Source organism: Periplaneta americana, chromosome 3 (assembly GCF_040183065.1).
Source record: "Periplaneta americana isolate PAMFEO1 chromosome 3, P.americana_PAMFEO1_priV1, whole genome shotgun sequence".
In the NCBI taxonomy this organism is placed as follows: domain Eukaryota; kingdom Metazoa; phylum Arthropoda; class Insecta; order Blattodea; family Blattidae; genus Periplaneta; species Periplaneta americana.
The window spans coordinates 115661965-115680417 of NC_091119.1; the positions used below are offsets into that span (position 1 = coordinate 115661965).

Below are 18453 nucleotides of genomic sequence, written 5' to 3' on the forward strand. Positions count from 1 at the left end.
TTATTGCTAAGGTTTAGTCTTGTAAAAGTCAACCAGACTAGTGGTATTATTCAAACGATCTTTAGCCCTTAGGTCACATTGAAGATCAATAAGTTCAAGCTGTAAATCGTCAAATGTTAAATGTTATGTTTTACCTAACGACGCTCGCAACTGCCGAGGTTATATCAGCGTCGCCCGTGTGTCGGAATTTTGAGTCTGTCGCATTTAAGCACACTTAAATGTTATGTATGGCACTGTGTCAACTGGTGTTGAAGGATTTTATTATGGTAACTTTAAACTTATTTCCAATTAAGACAAGATCTTGGAACCTAGAATTAAATTCATTTTGAATTTCAATTAATATTTGCACATAATCGTTTAACATGGCTTCATCACGAGCAGTTTCTATCGTTTCAAAGTGTGCCATATTACCTTCCTGAAACTGACTTACGAAAAGTGTAAGTTTACGACTGAAATCCCGTAATTTGTTCAACACATCAACAATAAGCTGGCCTTTTCCCTGAAGAGAGATATTTATAAATTGTTGAAGATTAATAAATTCTAACGTACCCTACTTCATGTAATAATGCAACAATAATGAACCTTTTTACTGCGATCTTCACCAACAAAAACCATCGTATCTCTATGTGTGGACTAGTAATGACGCATTATATTATGTTTTCCTCTTTCTTTGAAACTCTTGTGGCAGATAAGTATTGACTCCAGCTGCTGTGAAAGAATAAGCATTCTCCCATGCAATATTGAAAGAATTTGCCTGATGATCACTTTTCCGTCCTTTAGATTTCCCCATTATGTAGGCGTAGATAGGCAAAATGATATAGCTACTGATAATACACACTACACCAGATAGCTGCGTGGACTATCCTCTACCTATAGCAGGTATATACGCCATTCCGACGTAACTTTCCGGCGAGCTGTTTGGACGGCTCTCCCGCTCCGAGATTATATCGGCGTCGCCGGTGTGCCGGAATTTTGTCCCGCAGGAGTTCTATTAATGCCAATAAATCTACTGACGTGCATCTGTCGCCAGCACTATACCGACTGCGCCACACAGGCCGACTCAGTTATTATTGGCTGGAGGAAACATTCATATCAGTGTGATTTATTTATTTTTACAACGCATTTACAACTCAGTCATCCATACCATGGTAAGTGCGAAATTCTATGCTACATTGAAAGAGAATTATGATTGTTTTGTCTGGTTAATTTCTAGATAAAACTTATTTTTAAATTCTGATCTCTTCTAATTTGCACGGCGTGAACAGTTTTCGTATTACTGTGTAAAAGAAAAACTGTATTGTGGAAGTGGAGACTATTTGAGTAACAATTATTTCATCTACAGATTAGAAGTAGTGAGTAACAATTATATCAATGTAATAAAGAATTACTCAATAAAGGTAAACATTTGCAGGAAATTTTATAATTATATCAGTACAATTATAAAACTTAGCAAAATAAATAAGTTAAAATAATTGCGTAAGAGGCGAAATATTAAAAAATGATAATTAATAAACTAAAAAGTTTAATAAGGAAAAATGTTTCAGGAAGATACGTAATTATATCAGTACCGGCCAAATCTAAGACAGTAAAATCTACGATTTAAAAAAATTCTTAAAAAAGAGAACATCTTTCAGGCAAATTTTAAATGTTATTAGCGCAATAGAATTACAAAGCTTATGAAAATAAATAAGCTAAAAAGTTGCTTAATAAGGGAAAAATTTTCAGATTTAAAATTAGAAAAACAATTTTTCATCTATACTCTTGGCTTCAATGTGTTTGTTTGTATATGTGTTTTTATGTATTTATGTGAGAAAAGGACATGAGAAAAATAGACTGAGAGTGCGAAGAAGAGAAGAGAAGAGAAGAGAAGAGAAGAGAAGAGAAGAGAAGAGAAGAGAAGAGAAGAGAAGAGAAGAGAAGAGAAGAGAAGAATACAAATCCAAACAGTGGAGAGAGCAATTAAGAAATCTACAAAAATTCTGCTATGGTTGTATTGACGAGTTTATCGTCTTAAGATTTAAAGGTGCGTAATATGTACCATATTCATAAATATTATATGAATGCAGAGGCGCTTTTCAAGTGAACCAAGTGAAGCACAACTTCACCATAGAATTTTAAAAAATAGACTGAGAACATAGCGCCGGTGAATCCACTTCTTGCATTGCGACTTTCTATTTCGCTTGATGGTTACCGTAGCAACAAGATTCCAATACGTTAAGTTCTGCGCTGGTGAAGTGAGGTCAATTTTCCTCCTGTTAGTGTTTCACTCAGCTATGGTTACCATGGCAACAAGGCTACACCTCTCACCCCGCAACAACAGTTAGTATCGTGGTTTTGGTCGGACGTGAAATAGTAGAAGAGACAAATTCACAACGTTTCGCCAATCAACGACAAAGGGACTAATCAGGATAGCCAACTCTAACAATGAAAATAACAGAAATTTAAAAGCTTAAAATTAATTTCGTCCATACAAAAGTTATACTAAATGAATATATTTGTAATTTTTTTAAAACTGTTTTGCCAAAGAAGCAAGCACGAGTCTTGAGAATAGTGGAAATATAATGTGAGAGGAATTAAAAAAAAAAAAAAAAACATGGCTATGGTGTTAGCGTTGTAGGTATTACTGTAGCCTAAATCCTAGAACATATATACCCAGATTGCTCATCCCTGTGTTAAAATCGATAGCACTTCGAAGAGAACAATCGCCAGGATTGCCACCTGTCCGCCGTAAACGAACATGAGGTGGCAGTACAGTCGCTAATACAATTCAAATGGGAGTTATGACATGACTCCTTATGTAACAACTAGATGGCAGCATAGTAAATCTGATAAAAGTTGTTACCGTCAAAGCCTATAAGGCCGAGCAATGATCTAGGCCTATATACAAAGTAAAATTTTCCGCGGTTTCGTGAACGAGTGTGCATAAAGATCGCGTTGTGTGCATTGTAATTATTTTCTCTACTGTTCTTATTATAATAATTATTAGGACTATTTTAAATAATTACGAGTAACTTAATATTTGTTCACAAAAACAGTGTGCTTTAAGGATTTGGCTGTTTATTAACAAATTTGTGCGCGGAAAGACTTTTTCTTACATGAATCGCATTAAAAAGTATTTGTGTAGTTTTCATGTCATGACAAAGACGCTCGTCAATCACAAATATTGCTATGAAGAAGCAAACTGTGCACAAAATTATGAAAAAAATCAGCCTTTCCACAATGATGTTACTGATAAATTCGCTGCCATGAACAGGATTCAACTTGTCTTCAAAAAATTAGTATGATTATTTATTACCGTTAATTTATGATTTTATTATTATTATTATTATTATTATTATTATTATTATTATCGTCATCATCAATGTCACGTATTTTAAATATATCAGCATTTAATATAGCCTACATAAGCCTATACATGATTTTTGTTATAAAATTAGAAGTCGACCTAACACTGCTTCACGCACATTTTACGTCACGAGCCGCCACTGTATGAGTGAAAGTAAAAATTGCAGGCAGCTGTTTGAACTAAAATAGCTCACGCACCTAGATAATAAACTTTGAAAGGAGCAATAATGGATATAAGACCCAAGGCGACATACCATTGACGCCAAGCCAGTAAGAAATGCGGTTGGCGAACATGGCTCGGCTACAGCCTGTGATACCAAATCCATTAACTTGCATCTTCTCGTAAAACCAGGTCTTCTCCGACTCGCTGAAACATGCGCCAATGAATACACCAATTCTCTGCCCCTTGAGCGCACGAGGAATGACACCTTTGGAGAGAGAAAGAATATAAAGCACAAGATTATGGAATAAAAACATAAATACATTTTCATAGTATCATAATTAGCAATCTAACACTCTGAGGGTGCTATGCATAGACATTTCGCTAGCCCGCGCTACGAGCGTGCTAAACTAGCCCCGGCTGTCGACTGATTACTTGTACAGGATTCATATCATATCATATCATATCATATCATATCATATCATATCATATCATATCATATCATATCATATCATATCATATCACTAACACTGGTTTATGAATAGGAAAAATGTTAGTTCGCTGATCATCCACTGCAAACTCGCGCTAAGAATGTCTATGACAGTCATGTCAATTGATGCCCATAGGAGCAAGCGTGCACTTTAGAGCTCAGGAGAGCCTGAGCGCTTTACAGCGGAAAGGAAAAAGACAGACGAAAGAGGTAGTATATGCCGCTTGAGCGAGCTACAGTATATACAGAGATGGCCAGCACTGATTCAATAGATGAAGGGAAGAGAACTTATTAGAACGTATCCATGTTAATTTTTTAATTTGTCTGAGAAGTATAAGTGCATTATAAGATTGTAAGTTTTAATTTTAATGCTCATTTTTCACAAGTTTGGTTTTTTTATTCAAAATAAATATTTTCTCAACTTAATCTTATAGAAAAGTGAAATTTTCAGATATAGGCCTATTTATTTAGTAAGCCTTGCAGGTACTGAAAGAATGTTTTCGTAAATCTAATATACCATAAATACGTATTACTGAGGATAGTGTATTGAAAATTTCGAAAATATTCGCATGGAAAGCGTTTGTAAGGAAATGAATTAACAAAGCAACTATTGTTATATCATAAACAGAGACATATGTGCTCATGTGTTGCAAAAATGTTAGCTCTATAGCTTGAGCAGATTTCGAGAAAATAATTTAATATTCTGATGATAGGAAGTTACGCACCAGTATCACCTTAAAAGCATAATGCGATAGGAGTTTTGTTATGGAATATTAGTTGCACTTAAGGGGAGTCTGTACTGCCATCCCAGCAATGTAAAGCAGAGTAATAAAAAATAAAGACCGTAATTTTAGCCTATTACATACAGTCATACTTGAAGAATAACCCCTAAAAATTTCAAATATGCATCTTATGTAAGTCCCGAGAAAAGTGCACCTAAATTAGATGAAATTTACATTGCTGGGATAGGCAGTACACTCTCCCCTTAAAACATATACAGCACCTAGGTAATTTTGGTTTGTACTTTAATATTGTTTTCATTAGTTTATTGATTACTTTTATAAGGCTAAAGATACCATCAAGATCAATTCCAACTTATCATGTCATACTCAAACTCTTTCATTTGAGATATCAATTTCTTTATGAATGATCTGTTTCATCCATTTAGTACAGGATAGTTGTACTGCTATGGAATTTAAGTGAATATTTCTTCTTAACTCTTTATTATGTTATTAACATTAAAAAAAACCTGCAATATTAAGAAATTGGTGTTAGTACTTTTGTTTTACAGACAATATAGATAATATCAAACAGGAAGAAGCCATATAAAAATAACGACATAAAATTTCACGTTCCGTTTGAAGTTTGTGCACCACTGTTTTCTTAATCCAACAGGCTGGTTATTCATATACACAACCCTTCCTTTTTCTATACTTAGCGCTTGATGCCCGCGCTCGACGTCAAGGTCACAAAAATGCGCTTGCTTTGACATCACTGGTTTATGAATATGGTCCTAAGTGTTTAGGTATTTCACAGAATTAACACGTCGAATATACTAAAAGCTTTTATGTAAAATTAACGGGTTGTTTGTATAACTACTCTTGAAATAAAATTGTTAAGAACAACTGTCACAGCGTTTTCCTTACATGCTTATAGGCCATTAGTTATCTCTGAAACCTACTTGCACTTAAGGGGAAGGAGAAAGTGAACTGGTAAACAAACAGTGTCGAATTTCTCTATTCGTAATGTCTTTGTTTTACAGCATAACAAATAAAACTTATCAGTGAGTCTGAGATTTCGTCAAAGTATTTCACTGAATATTCTTCCTTTAGATACAATATTCAATGACTCATGATAATGTGTAGGCCACGTTTTCCTATTTCTTTTTAATTGTCCTGAGGTGAAGTTACTGACCTGCATCCACAATGGCCTCGTAAGTCCTTTCCAGCAGCATGCGACACATCGGGTCCAAGGTGTGTGCTTGCTTGTAGTGAACTCCGAAAAACGATGCATCAAACTTGCTTACGTTGAGCAGCTTGCCTATTCGCTGAGGAATTTCTGGATGATCTGTAAAATTATGTGATGAGTTCGTTTTAGATTCGTTTTCTGACTTAGTATTTTTAATTTTGAGAACTATTATCGACTAAAAGGGATATCCACGGGATAGTATTTTAATTTATGATAGTATGGTTCGACCACTTAGTTATGGTAGCCTATCTATGAAAAATGGTAGATTAACACAACCAAGTAGGTAACGAACTCTTCATTGTTAGTCTCTAAAATAACATAGCTCAGTTGGCCTGGATATCCTTCTAGTAGTTGATTATTTAGTGACTATGTATCGACTACTAGATTGTCTAGCGTCGATGGAATTGGTGATAGCGAGATGGTATTTGGCGAGAAGAGGCTGAAGATTCGCCATAGATTAGATGGCAGCATAGGTCTATTCGCCTTACGATTGTAGAAAACCTCGGAAAAACCAACCAGGTATCAGTTCAAGCGGGAATCAAACCCAGGCCCGACTGCAGGTCCGAATCAGCAGGAAAACAGATTACCACCTGAGTTACGTCGGTGGTTGCATGCATAGAAAGCGGTATAGATTCAGTTCTTGTTTCTTTTTATGAGAAAACATTGGTACGAACTTTCTGCTAGGAACTGTATCATTTTAAAATGCTAATTTAAAATATAATAAATACAGTATCCTTCTGGCAAAATATAGCTAAAACTTAAAGAAATGTTTATTCTCAAATCTGGACTCAGCATTCCATACGCACACAGTGATATCATTTTAATGTTTAAGGAAATGTCTCACTTTTGTTTTGATGGTGAACATAGACAAGAAAATCAATTTGCATAAATACAAGGTTGCAAATGTTTAAAAATTTAATAATTGCGTGTTTTTGCAAGCTCGAAGTATTCTTGTATTCTTTTGATACAAAATTGGTCTACGTTCTGCGAAAAAAGAATTATTTAAACTTAAAATATAATGATAGGAATCTAAAAAAAAACATATATATTCATTCATTCATTCATTCATTCATATTGTTCTGCCCAAGGGCTGCAAACCCAGCATTCTTCAGTCTTTCCTATTTTCTGCCTTCCTCTTCATATGTATAAATAATAAAAATGAGCAAATTGACTGACTGAGTTTTGGGATCATCATCATCATCATCATCATCATCATCATCATCATCATTGGCGTGACGGAACTTTTAGTTTGACCTTAGTCTCCCTTTCAACTGCCATCCATTCATTTCGTTTATGGCCCTTACTTTCCAACTTTCGTAAGTCTGTCTGTACATCATCCAGTCATCGTAACCTGGATCTGCCGACTTTCCTCTTGCCATCTAGTTTAGCATTTAATATCATTTTGGGCAAACGTGTTTCGTTCATTCTGCATACATGGCCCAACCATTCAATACATCTAGCTTTAATGCCTATAACTATATCATCATCTTTATATACAGTACATACACACATATACATTTCCGTATATTTCCTGGTTAGTTTTGGAATCACATTCTTCAATTGAAGAATTCCGATTTCTCATCTTGTACGTCCAGGTATATTAAAAGTTCTGTTCTTAACTATGAAACCCTTTTCAACACGTTATTCGAAGAAAGCCATCTTCCGTGTGATAAAGAGTATTTTTGTATAACAAACCCATATCTTCACAAATTTTGCTGAAAATACGAGTTTGCAACGCCCTTTTTTTGATAGAATTTACCACTTTGTATTGAAATATTACCGCAGCGTCATGGTGGTAATGGTTTGAAGTACTACCTAATATTTCGTGTAATTGTTGCACCATAAGCTATATAATTCAATTTGGTCATACTTTGGGTGGTATCCACTAATTTTGAGTGAAATTAACATTATTTTCGATTTTACAATTATTTATATTTTTCGAATGGAGTTTAGTACCGGTACGGTACTGGGGAAGGAGGGAGGTCGCAAAAGAAAGTCTCGCCCAAAAGTGGGTCGCACCTTCAGAAAGTTTGGGAAGCACTGTCTTATTGTTGTACAGTCTGAAGATCTGTTAGTTGTATCTGCCAATAATGCCAGTACCTCGATTGGTTGAACAGAGAGAATATCATTGAAAAGTTACCATTCAATGTACACAGGTGTAATGTCTATATAAAAAATAAAAAAAAAATGTGTGACGAGAATTGAGACATTGAAATATCTAAGGTGCCAAGTGCCACTTCTTTCGAGACATCTATACAGTTCAAACTACGACCGGTTCATGACGCTGGACAATACTCCACAAGTCTTTGTAGTATCAGCTTTACTCACATAATTCTATTTCATATTTTTGGCACTTATCACCTTTGATATTTCAAGGCCCAATTGTTTGATGATTCTTGAAGTGTAGAGTCATTGTGTGCTTTTGATTCCGAATAAATAAGACAATTTGTTTACTGAGAATTATTATAATCCATGCTCATCATTTCCAGATAAATTGATTTGTATATATTGAATATGAATAAAATAGTTCAGGAGAAATCGCTGTACACAGACGTTATGCCCAAAGTCGCTCTTTCCCTATCAGAGATGCTGAAAACGAGGATGTCCATGATAATCTCAAATCGATTTCTGTAGCTTCACAATATTTTCTCTTTGTAGCCTACATGACATAACGACCACACTCTACACTGACCCAATTTCCAGCGCCTGTCGTCGTCTGTCACCATGTCCACTTTGTTGAACAGGTTGTCCCGGAACTGGTACACTCCCTCAGAGTCAGGGAAGTAGCCGGACAGGCCTGATATGACAATCTCTTCTCCGAGTGGAGCCCGTGCCAGGCGCATGCCTGCTCGGATGCTGTCTGTTGTGGGTACATCTACTTTGTTTTCCGGTGGTGCCATGTTTCACTGAAAATAGAATAAGATTTCTTAAAAATAGTTCAAAATATAATAACACCAATAAGATCAATCGTAAATGTTCATTTTTGTTATTAAATATAGCGGTACAATGACGGCTCATAAGAGGCGGAACCAGAGGTTGGGCATCTACAAGATTGCCAATGATATAATAGTAATGTAAGAATCAAAATAATGAAGTATACACATTGATTCAAAAGTCCATGTGAAAGTTTTGAGAGACGGCAGAGAAGGCACAATATTTTTGTCAGACGATATTAGGGGCCGCCCACGAATAGTTAGCCCGGTAGGCGACAAGAAAAGTCGGGACAATACCTACTCACTCAGTGCGCAGTTACAGAAGATGCTGAAAATGGCCACAATCAGAGCCTTCTTCAGCTACAAGCCAGAGCCATACGTCGGCAACACTGTAATTAACTGTCAAACGGAGGCCTACGATATAGAACACGTGTTTGTACTAACGCCGATTTTCAATGCAAATTAATGTCACAATATATAAGTGTGTGTCGATGGAATTATGTTCGCGGTTGTACCGAACGTTCATTGTTGATGTATTATAAACTAAGTGCGTGTTGGCGATAAAAACAAGACAATAAATGAAAATAAAATGGTTGCAGTCTTTGGCAATTTTTACGGTTAATGATGACAAAGTAATTGACAATTCTTCTAAATATTAAATATTGTGGAAACTACATTTTTATAGTCTTACTTGTGGTTTGTGGTGTATCAGAATTCTAGCCAAATTGTTGGGTCTCGCCTGCTATATCAATAAAGTTACGCCGTTGATTTTCAAGTTCATTGTAAAGAGCTGTTTTGTGATCCCATAAATGTTGCAGTTTTGTTGAAGATTCGGAATGCCTGCTATACGTCAGAACTAACTATAATTTGTAGATGCATACACTCACTTTGTTGGTTTTCAAGGTTTGTTTATTAATATTAGGCCTATTTCTCTTATAATAAATTAGTTACAAACATGTTTCTTTTCACTTCGTATTTACAGGATTTAAAGTTTACTGAGTTTACGCTAATTGGCACATACTTAATAGATAATGATGTGTTTTGTTACGTATTATGTTGAAGATATGTTTATTCATTTTTTCATAGATTTTTATACTTGGCCTAACTATATTTACATCCTCATACTTTATTATAACATGCCAATAGTTTTCTGTGTTTACATTTTTATTTTATTTGCATAATTTACATTCTTAGCTTGTTTTCTGTAGTTATATTTATTTAAAATTATATTTTAAAAAGTTTATAACAAATAATTTAGGATAACGGTATTGTTATGGTGACTGGGCAGGTTCAAACTAAAACTGGATTCCTGGGCATCTGAAATATTTATAGAAAAGCACGACAGATAATCACATGAAATTAAAATGTATGTGATATCCTAGACCTTTCACGTCAGAGGTGAAACACCATAAAGTGGCAAAAATTGTCAATTTGCTAGCCACAAATTTGTTCATTGAATGAAGCTTAAAAATACTGCGTAGGAACTTACGTCTTTATTTCATTATTGATTTTATTATTTTCGGTGCAAGAAATTATTTTTTATTTATTTATTTATTTACCTTTATACTATCAATAAAAACATGTTTTTTATAATTATTTTAATGGCAGTCTTTGTATGTAAGTAGCCTACTTACGCCGTAGAGCTAATTGATTGCAATAAAATACTATTTTCGAATCCGTAATAATTTACATCACTACTGTGAATCTTGATCTTACCTTTGTGCATAAAGTAATAAAAAAATACACGTTACATACAACGAAAGCAATGAGCAAGCACAATTACATCAATATCACTTTAGAATCTCCCGCCTCCACTCAGCGTTTCCAAACCTACCCATGCTCCGGCTTGTAACTAAAGAAGGCTCTGCCACAAATGACCTCTAAAAGAGCTCAAAAAGACAAACCATTCGTTGTCGAACTGTCGCAAAGATCCCAGTAGTAGCACGAATCGTGTCCGCTACGAACACAACCTGTTTCTCAATTGCTCCCTGATATTCATTGGCTTGGCGTACCCTACAAGAAAAAGTCCAGGAGTGCTGATGATCTCGATTCCCATATAAGATGTCCGTCACAGCTTATCCACCTGTGTAGAAAAATGATGTGCACAGACTTACGAAAGAAGCGAGTCGAATTCACATGCGTTGGCTCACAGCCAAGGAAATCGCATCCAGCAGCAGCTCCACTTACGTATAGCCTACTGTCTGACAAAAAATATTAGTTACGCTCATTCCTACCACTCCTTAACATTTTGCAGGGACTTTTAATTCACCCGGTATATGAACACAGAATAATTATTATAACTTTATAAGTATTGCGATTCTTCCGCATAATCAGAACATTAGATCGGTTGCCAATCATGCAAAGTGTCTTTCTCGCCGCGGAAAGAATACTAACTTGGAAGCCAGCTCTGCAGTAGTTATAGTAACAGTGATATACAGCGCAAAATTAAGGAGAGAGGGAAGTGATAACAAAAGCAAATTTAATAGGAGGCGTATTAGGGGAAGGGATCTGACCTACAACCTCATGACTAGACTTCGAAATTCAGGTTCCGATAGGGGAGATACTGGTAAACTGATAGCGGAGTGTTGGACGGAGGGGGGGGGGATAGGTAGGGCTTCTTTACTTTTTCCGGTCTGGTTCGAGGTTTCGTACGTACTAGAACTGAAACTGAGAGAGTGAAGTCATTGCGATGTCAAAAACGAAATTCAATTGGAACAAATTTTTAAATATACATTATTAAATTTCTTCCAAAAAAAAAAAAAAAATATATATATTTTGAAATGGCAAAATGCGTCACAATATTGCTGGCAAAAAGTACAGCCTTAATTATGGACAAAAATTTATAATGACATGATTTTGAAGTAACGGTATCTATATTTAAAAATAATTATACTGTATAAATCCAAATTAGAATTTGGAGGTATTTAGAATACGTAATTTAAATTAGCATTAATATATTATTAGACTATATTTAACATACTAGCCTATAATAAATTGAGAAATCTGCATTTGTCAGAGACTGCTGTGAGTTGGTTCGAATCCTACTTACGGGAAAGACAACAATGTGTTGTATCCGGGAATCGAAGCTCTTCCTGGTTTAACATAACATCAGGTATACCACAGGGTTCGGTACTCGGACCATTGTTGTTCACGATATATGTCAGTGATATTACATCTCATGTAAGGCATTGTAACTATCACTTGTATGCTGACGACCTTCAATGCTACATCTCTTCCCGCTTAGATCGAATAAATGACGCTATAGATAAATTGAACAAAGACATTGACTCGATTGTGACATGGACAAAGAAATTCCATCTTAATATCAATCCTGGAAAGACACAAGCAATCATATTAGGACACAAACGGCAAACCGACGCTGTAAAGCACCTCGACATTTCCCCCGTTAAAGTAAGTACAATGCATATCCCTTTCAGTTCTTCGGTAAAAAATCTTGGCATTCACATGGATAATAATCTCAACTGGGACATGCAAATCACAGAAACCTGCAGAAAAGTATATTCTATTATTCATGTGCTAAAAAGGATAAATGTTCATCTTCCCTCTTGCTTAAAAAAGTCCCTTGTGCAGACCCTTGTATTTCCCCATTTTGACTATGCTGACATTTTACTGACTGACCTTTCCAGCGACAACAAAATGAAACTTCAACGTGCTCATAATTTGTGTGTACGTTTTGTAAGCAATGTTCGTAAATATGATCATATTACCCCATCCCTGGAAGCAATAGGTTGGCTTAAACTAGATAAGAAAAGAAATTTACATTCACTTCTCTTTCTCTTCGAAATCTTGAACTCTTCTATTCCTTCGTACCTGTCGTCTCACTTCACTTACCTTTCTTCCCACCACAATCTGAACACACGCTCTCGCCATGAAACAATACTAACAATACCATCCCATCGCACCTCCTCATACTCATCCTCTTTCACAATAGCCCTGCCAAGACTCTGGAATTCGTTACCTGCTAGCATCAGGGACTGTCGAAATAAAATTCAATTCAAACGCAAACTTACTAGGCACTTGGTCATTAATTGAGACTCGTTCAGACATGGTTTCTTGTAAATAGTTCTTTTAATCTACCACAAAATATCTCAATATCCGGTAATTTCATCACTATAGAATTTTGTTATTGTAGGTTTAATTTGTAATTTTGTAAATACAAAAATATTCTTTGTTCTTAACTTCTATGATAAAATGTCTAGCTTTCATTAATCAGGTATTCTTGTCGTACTTTAATTTTTATTGTAATTGTAATTGTAATTGTAAATTTAATATTAATTGTAATCTTATTGTTCATGTTATAGTTGTAATCCCCTGGTAGAGGGGCAGAGAAGGCCTGACGGCCTTATCTCTACCAGGTTAAATAAATAAATCTAATCTAATCTAATATTTTAAGCCAGATTTTCCTGTAAGTTATCTTGTTAATTTGTGATACGGTACTTCAATTTAATTCATTTGATTCTCAGTGTACTCTGTTTTGTTATCAAGTTAACCTACAAAATTTTCATTTTACTTCTTACTAAAATTAAATTCTTACTAAATAGAAAACTTCAGTTACTTTCAATTTAGGTATAATATTATCTTCGTTTCTTGGTAATAAGTTTTACTCATACGAGAGTTAGTTTTATATTAAATAGAACATATTGTTTTCTAAATGTTTTATTTAAATATTGTTTCTATTATAGTCATATAATCTAATTAGTTTCAGACAAGTCTATTTCTGTGACCTATGTTTTATACTTGTGTTTATGTCGCTGCTTTTCCTTATTTTGTAATTTATGTAGGCCTACAGTTACAAATGATGTGTATTCTGATATTCTAATAATAAAATATTATTATTATTATTATTATTATTATTATCAACATCATTATTGGTAATTAGATATGTGAAGTTATTGCAAAATGTAGTTGAATCGGGGATTGCAGAAACAACACTTGTCAATACGCCGCACATAGTGACATACCTACGCTGTTTCTGCAATCCACGATTCAGTTAATGTTAAGTGTTTTTAATACTGTTCTATTTTAACATTATGTACATTTTAATGATTTAATGAAAAACACTGCTGATTTATGACTAATGAATATAAACATATCTACTATAAGAAACTATCGTATTAATGGAACACATTTGAGTTTAACCTATTTTTTGATACTCCCTGAACAAACATTTAAAATATGTCCAAATTTCCGTCAAGATTCTCAGGGAAAATCCTGTATTTTTTCCCAGTCAGTAGTAAGCTTGCGTCTTAGTTTGCTTAATTAATTAATCACAAGAGTATTTTCGTAGCTACCGTTAATGCTTCTGTGCTATAAGTAATTGAAAGTTTCTTTAGTATTGTGTAAATAAACCCAATAATTTTTGGACTACAAATACATAATTTTGTGTTTGAAGGTTGGCACGTGATGACGGCTAGTGCGGAAAAACTCACGGAGCGGATGTAATGTGTAGGGAGAAGAGAAGTGTACAGATACTTATTAAACAATCATACAAAAATGCAAATTTTGTGCATTGCTATGCACATCATCTAAATCTAATTCTAAGAAAAGGCAGCAATCACAGATTTCACAAGCTCCTATTTTCTTTTCAGCAGTCTTGCCCGCTGTGTCTTCATTTTTTTTCTAAATCATCCTCACGATTGATTAGCTGTGCTGGACTGTGTTTGTAAACGGATACCTGGAGGATCAAACATAATATTATGTAATTCTAATAACTGATGAGTTAATGCCGTCTTTGAAAATAAGGAAAATCTGATAAATGACTTGGAAAATTTCAAACTGACAGAAATCATTCCACTGTGCAAGCAGCTACAGGGATTCTCGTATGTTGAATGACTAGGGCTTCAACTTTTGGATAGAATTTTTCCATCAGATCGTAACTCACGTGGAAGTTATGTATAACTCCATTGGGAATCGAACACGCGAGCTTCTGGTTTGCAGCATTACGAGTTGCATGTTAACCTCAAGATATCAATAACGTTGCCACTTTTACTTTAGCAGAAGACATGAGTGAAGAAACTTCCTATACAGCCTGTAATAACAAGCCTAAGACTGTTTCAAATAGAAGCAAAAAATTATTTAAGGTTAAATAATAAACACATACAGTATTATTGGAGACTATAAATTGCAAAACAATAGGAGATCTATATTTTTTTAAATTTCAATAAGAAGCAATTTACGAAAGCAGTAAAAAAAGAAAATTTCCTTGGTTTTAAACCCTCAACTTTAAATCTGTCAAACGTACACGATTCTCCTGAAGTACGAGAATTGAGCAGAGATCACACTCTTTTGTAACATTTTGGATAACGTCACAGGATTAATTCAAACTAATGTTTGGGGTCGATAACCTATGGTTAAACTTTCACAGAAGCATTGAATAAGCATTTAATGCTCTGCACTGCAAACAATGAATTCATGTATAATTAATTTGCATGTCTAGAGGACAACGTAATGACATTTCCTTCCTTAAGAATCCTGTGCAATGCATGCAGCAAATAATAAAATTATAGGGAAGGCAATGACCTTGTCAACAATATAAACTTTATTCAATTCCAAATTTTCCTGCGTTCGTCTCTTTGTGCTTGAGGTCTTCGGATGAAAGTTGAATGGAATTTTACACAAAATCTGTTCTTAGCGCTAACAGTTCATTGTATGAAGGTCCTCAACATAAGATCATAGTGCTACTGTTTACTAGAAATCTGTTTATGTTCTTTTATTTATATTTTTACTTTCTCTTGTAGAGCGTACAAAGAGAAACTAGTGTGATGCTACAAACTACAGACCTAGAGATTTTTACGGAAATAAGGTCTACCTACATCTTTCAGTGTAGGGTGACCAGATTCACATCGATGGAAAAGAGGGCACAAAGTTTAAAAAAGAAGGATATTGTTCGAAAAAAAGGACATTGTTCGAAAAAAGGAGAGAAAATATGTAGGCCTACTTAGATTTAGGCTTAGGCCTATATTATACTATAAATTACGTCAATATCTATTTTCTCACAAAATATTTACAGTATCTACAGATTTAGGCTTATATCATACTTAAAGGTATATTAATATTAAAAAAATAATTATAATAAAACTTAATAATAATGCTTTTACAGTTAGTTACATATTAAAGTCAAGGGAACTATAATTATTAAAGAGGGCAGAAAATATCTACCCTATTTAGATTTAGGCTTAGGCCTATATTATACTTAAAATTATGTCAATATCTATTTTATTACAGAATATTTATGATAAAACTTAATAATATAAAATGATTTCACAGTTAACTACATATGAAAACCAAGGAAACTATAATTATTATCAAAATACATAAAAAGACCGCACAAAATGTAAATTTAATATTACTTTGTACGCAAAGAGAGTTATGATCGTTGGCAAAGAGTATATTCTGTCGATCCTGCTGCTACCTACAGAAAAATTACTTGAAAAACGCTTCAAATCATATAATTTCAAAATATAAGTCATACAAGTTACGACCCCAGACAAAGGCCTAAAAAGGAGGACATGTCCGGACAAAAGAAAACGTCTGGTCACCCTATTTCAGCGTCACTGATATCGAAAATGATTGGTCGCAATATTTTTCCTAAACTATTCGTCAAGCTTTCTTCATATCAGTGGGTATAGATTAGTCCTCCAATTTGGCTGCGTGAATACAGTACACGCTTCCCAACTTAGCGGTCCCCGGCGCCATTCCCTAGGCGGAGATTTATCATCATTTCATGGGACTGGGTATTTGTCCACTGACTTCTGATTATTCCGTATTGTCCCCGCAGGAGTACTGCTTCGTGCCATGAAAGCCTGCAATGTAAAGTATGTTTTGTGCTGATAATTGATCGGAAGTTATTCAATGTCGAAAGTCAAAGTGGTCAAGAAAGAGCCAACGAATTTTGCCTGGGGCCCTCTATCGGGTAATGATTGTTTAAATGTACGACACAGAACCCACAGATTTACTTCTCTCCCGCAGGAAGCCCAGTTAAGTACTAAACCATACTGCGTGAAACAAAACAGTTTCAGGCTAATTCAAACTCAATCAGACGGTTTGCTACAACCAACTAGCCCTTGACCAGCAGGTTATAACCTGTCACACGAACACACTAAGCAGAGGAAAAGTTTTGTTTGTTTCAAGCAGAGAGAAACAGACGGGAGTTGCTTCATGTTTACTTACTTGTTTGCAACAGTCATAATCAAGAAATATTTTCCCAGCCGACTGTGTGATTTGTTTGTAAAAATGTAGTATAAGCTTATTGAAGGTGTTTGAAACAGCTCCGTAGCAAGGAATCCAGAGTTGAGGAAACTGGATTTTCTATATAAATTTATCATCAAATATCAATTCGATATTTACATTGTTACTACTAGTTACGTAAATTTTACAATTGATTTATTATTTTAGGTACAGTATAACAATTACAGACTTTAAAATATATACTCTTCAATATACACACTAACAAAATACAGTTGTTATTGTATTAACGTATAGTACCGATAACAAAAGCAACTGTTGTCGGATACGTACTGTAACGAATTAAGCTTTCTTATTTAAAGTAATATAAACTAATTTTTAGGTGAAGTGTGAAGCTGAGAAGCTCCTTGTGTGAACAGCAAAACGTCAGGCTATTTACAATTTTAACTTGAAGGTTCACAGCAACTGTTAGTTGATAATGATTTGTTTGCTGCAGTGTGTATTGAAGAAATTTGAAACAGTAACAAATATTTTGTCTGGAGTAGCCGCAAACAATTTGTCTGATGCATTGTGGGTCTACCTTAAGGATTATATCGTCCTTTAAAGTCTATTGTCCCCGGCCGGGTTTGAATTCAGATTCAACGACCAGTATGATATTCGCCAGATCACCGAGGACGCCATTATGTCTTTAATCGAAAGCTTCATGAGAAAATTCAGGTATATAAGACATCTATGTGAAGTTATTTGTAAAATTAACGTAACCCATAACGTGTGAAATTAAGAGTAAAAAAAAAAAAGAAATATTTTTGTAAAAATACGTATCTACACAAATATGCTTCTAATTCAACATTTCTCTAGATAAAACATTTCTGAGTTAGAGATAGCCTACATACGGTACACGAATTATATTTTATAATTGATTTTAATACCTTAACACTTTAACAAAATGAAACACTTTTCTTTTCTGTGAAAACTTCAATTTTCTGCAGTCATAAATTCTCCTTCCGTAATCGTTCCTTGCTACAAATAATTTAAAGACAAGGTAAAAAAATAGACACATTCCGGTTGTTTTTTCTTAAGAGTTATTCAGCTTCTTTGTCACTCACAGATAAATAATAATTGAAGCATGTAGTTTCGTGAGATATTCTTTTGGCTTTGCATAAAAGCTGCATAATGCAATGTTCAGTAAAAATTAAAAAGAGTCGATGTATCTTGGCTTGATTGTTCAGCCTGTCACAGAAATGGAAAAATTAGATGTAGGTTACGTACATACGTAGGCTACAATTACGGAGTTATTAATACAAATACTTTCAGTGCAAACACGCTGTTCTTGGTGACAAGCTGCTTCTGCG

At 34.6% G+C, this 18453-nt stretch overlaps 1 protein-coding gene across 5 annotated transcripts in view; it reads right to left on the bottom strand.

Moving 5' to 3' along the window:
- Positions 1-18453, bottom strand: part of LOC138696406 (fatty acid synthase-like) — a 142223-nt gene that overhangs the window by 112854 nt on the left and 10916 nt on the right. For 2 of the 5 annotated variants that reach the window (XM_069821330.1, XM_069821335.1), the window contains exons 1-4: positions 10801-11285; positions 8656-8869; positions 5910-6062; positions 3600-3773 (exon numbers count right to left, since the gene is read on the bottom strand). In XM_069821330.1, the coding sequence (XP_069677431.1) occupies positions 3600-3773; positions 5910-6062; positions 8656-8863 (535 nt within the window). In that variant the 5' untranslated portion in view covers positions 8864-8869; positions 10801-11285. Of the gene's footprint in view, positions 1-3599; positions 3774-5909; positions 6063-8655; positions 8870-10800; positions 11286-18453 lie in introns of those variants that run through there. The other 3 variants (XM_069821332.1, XM_069821334.1, XM_069821333.1) reach the window with 2 other exon arrangements.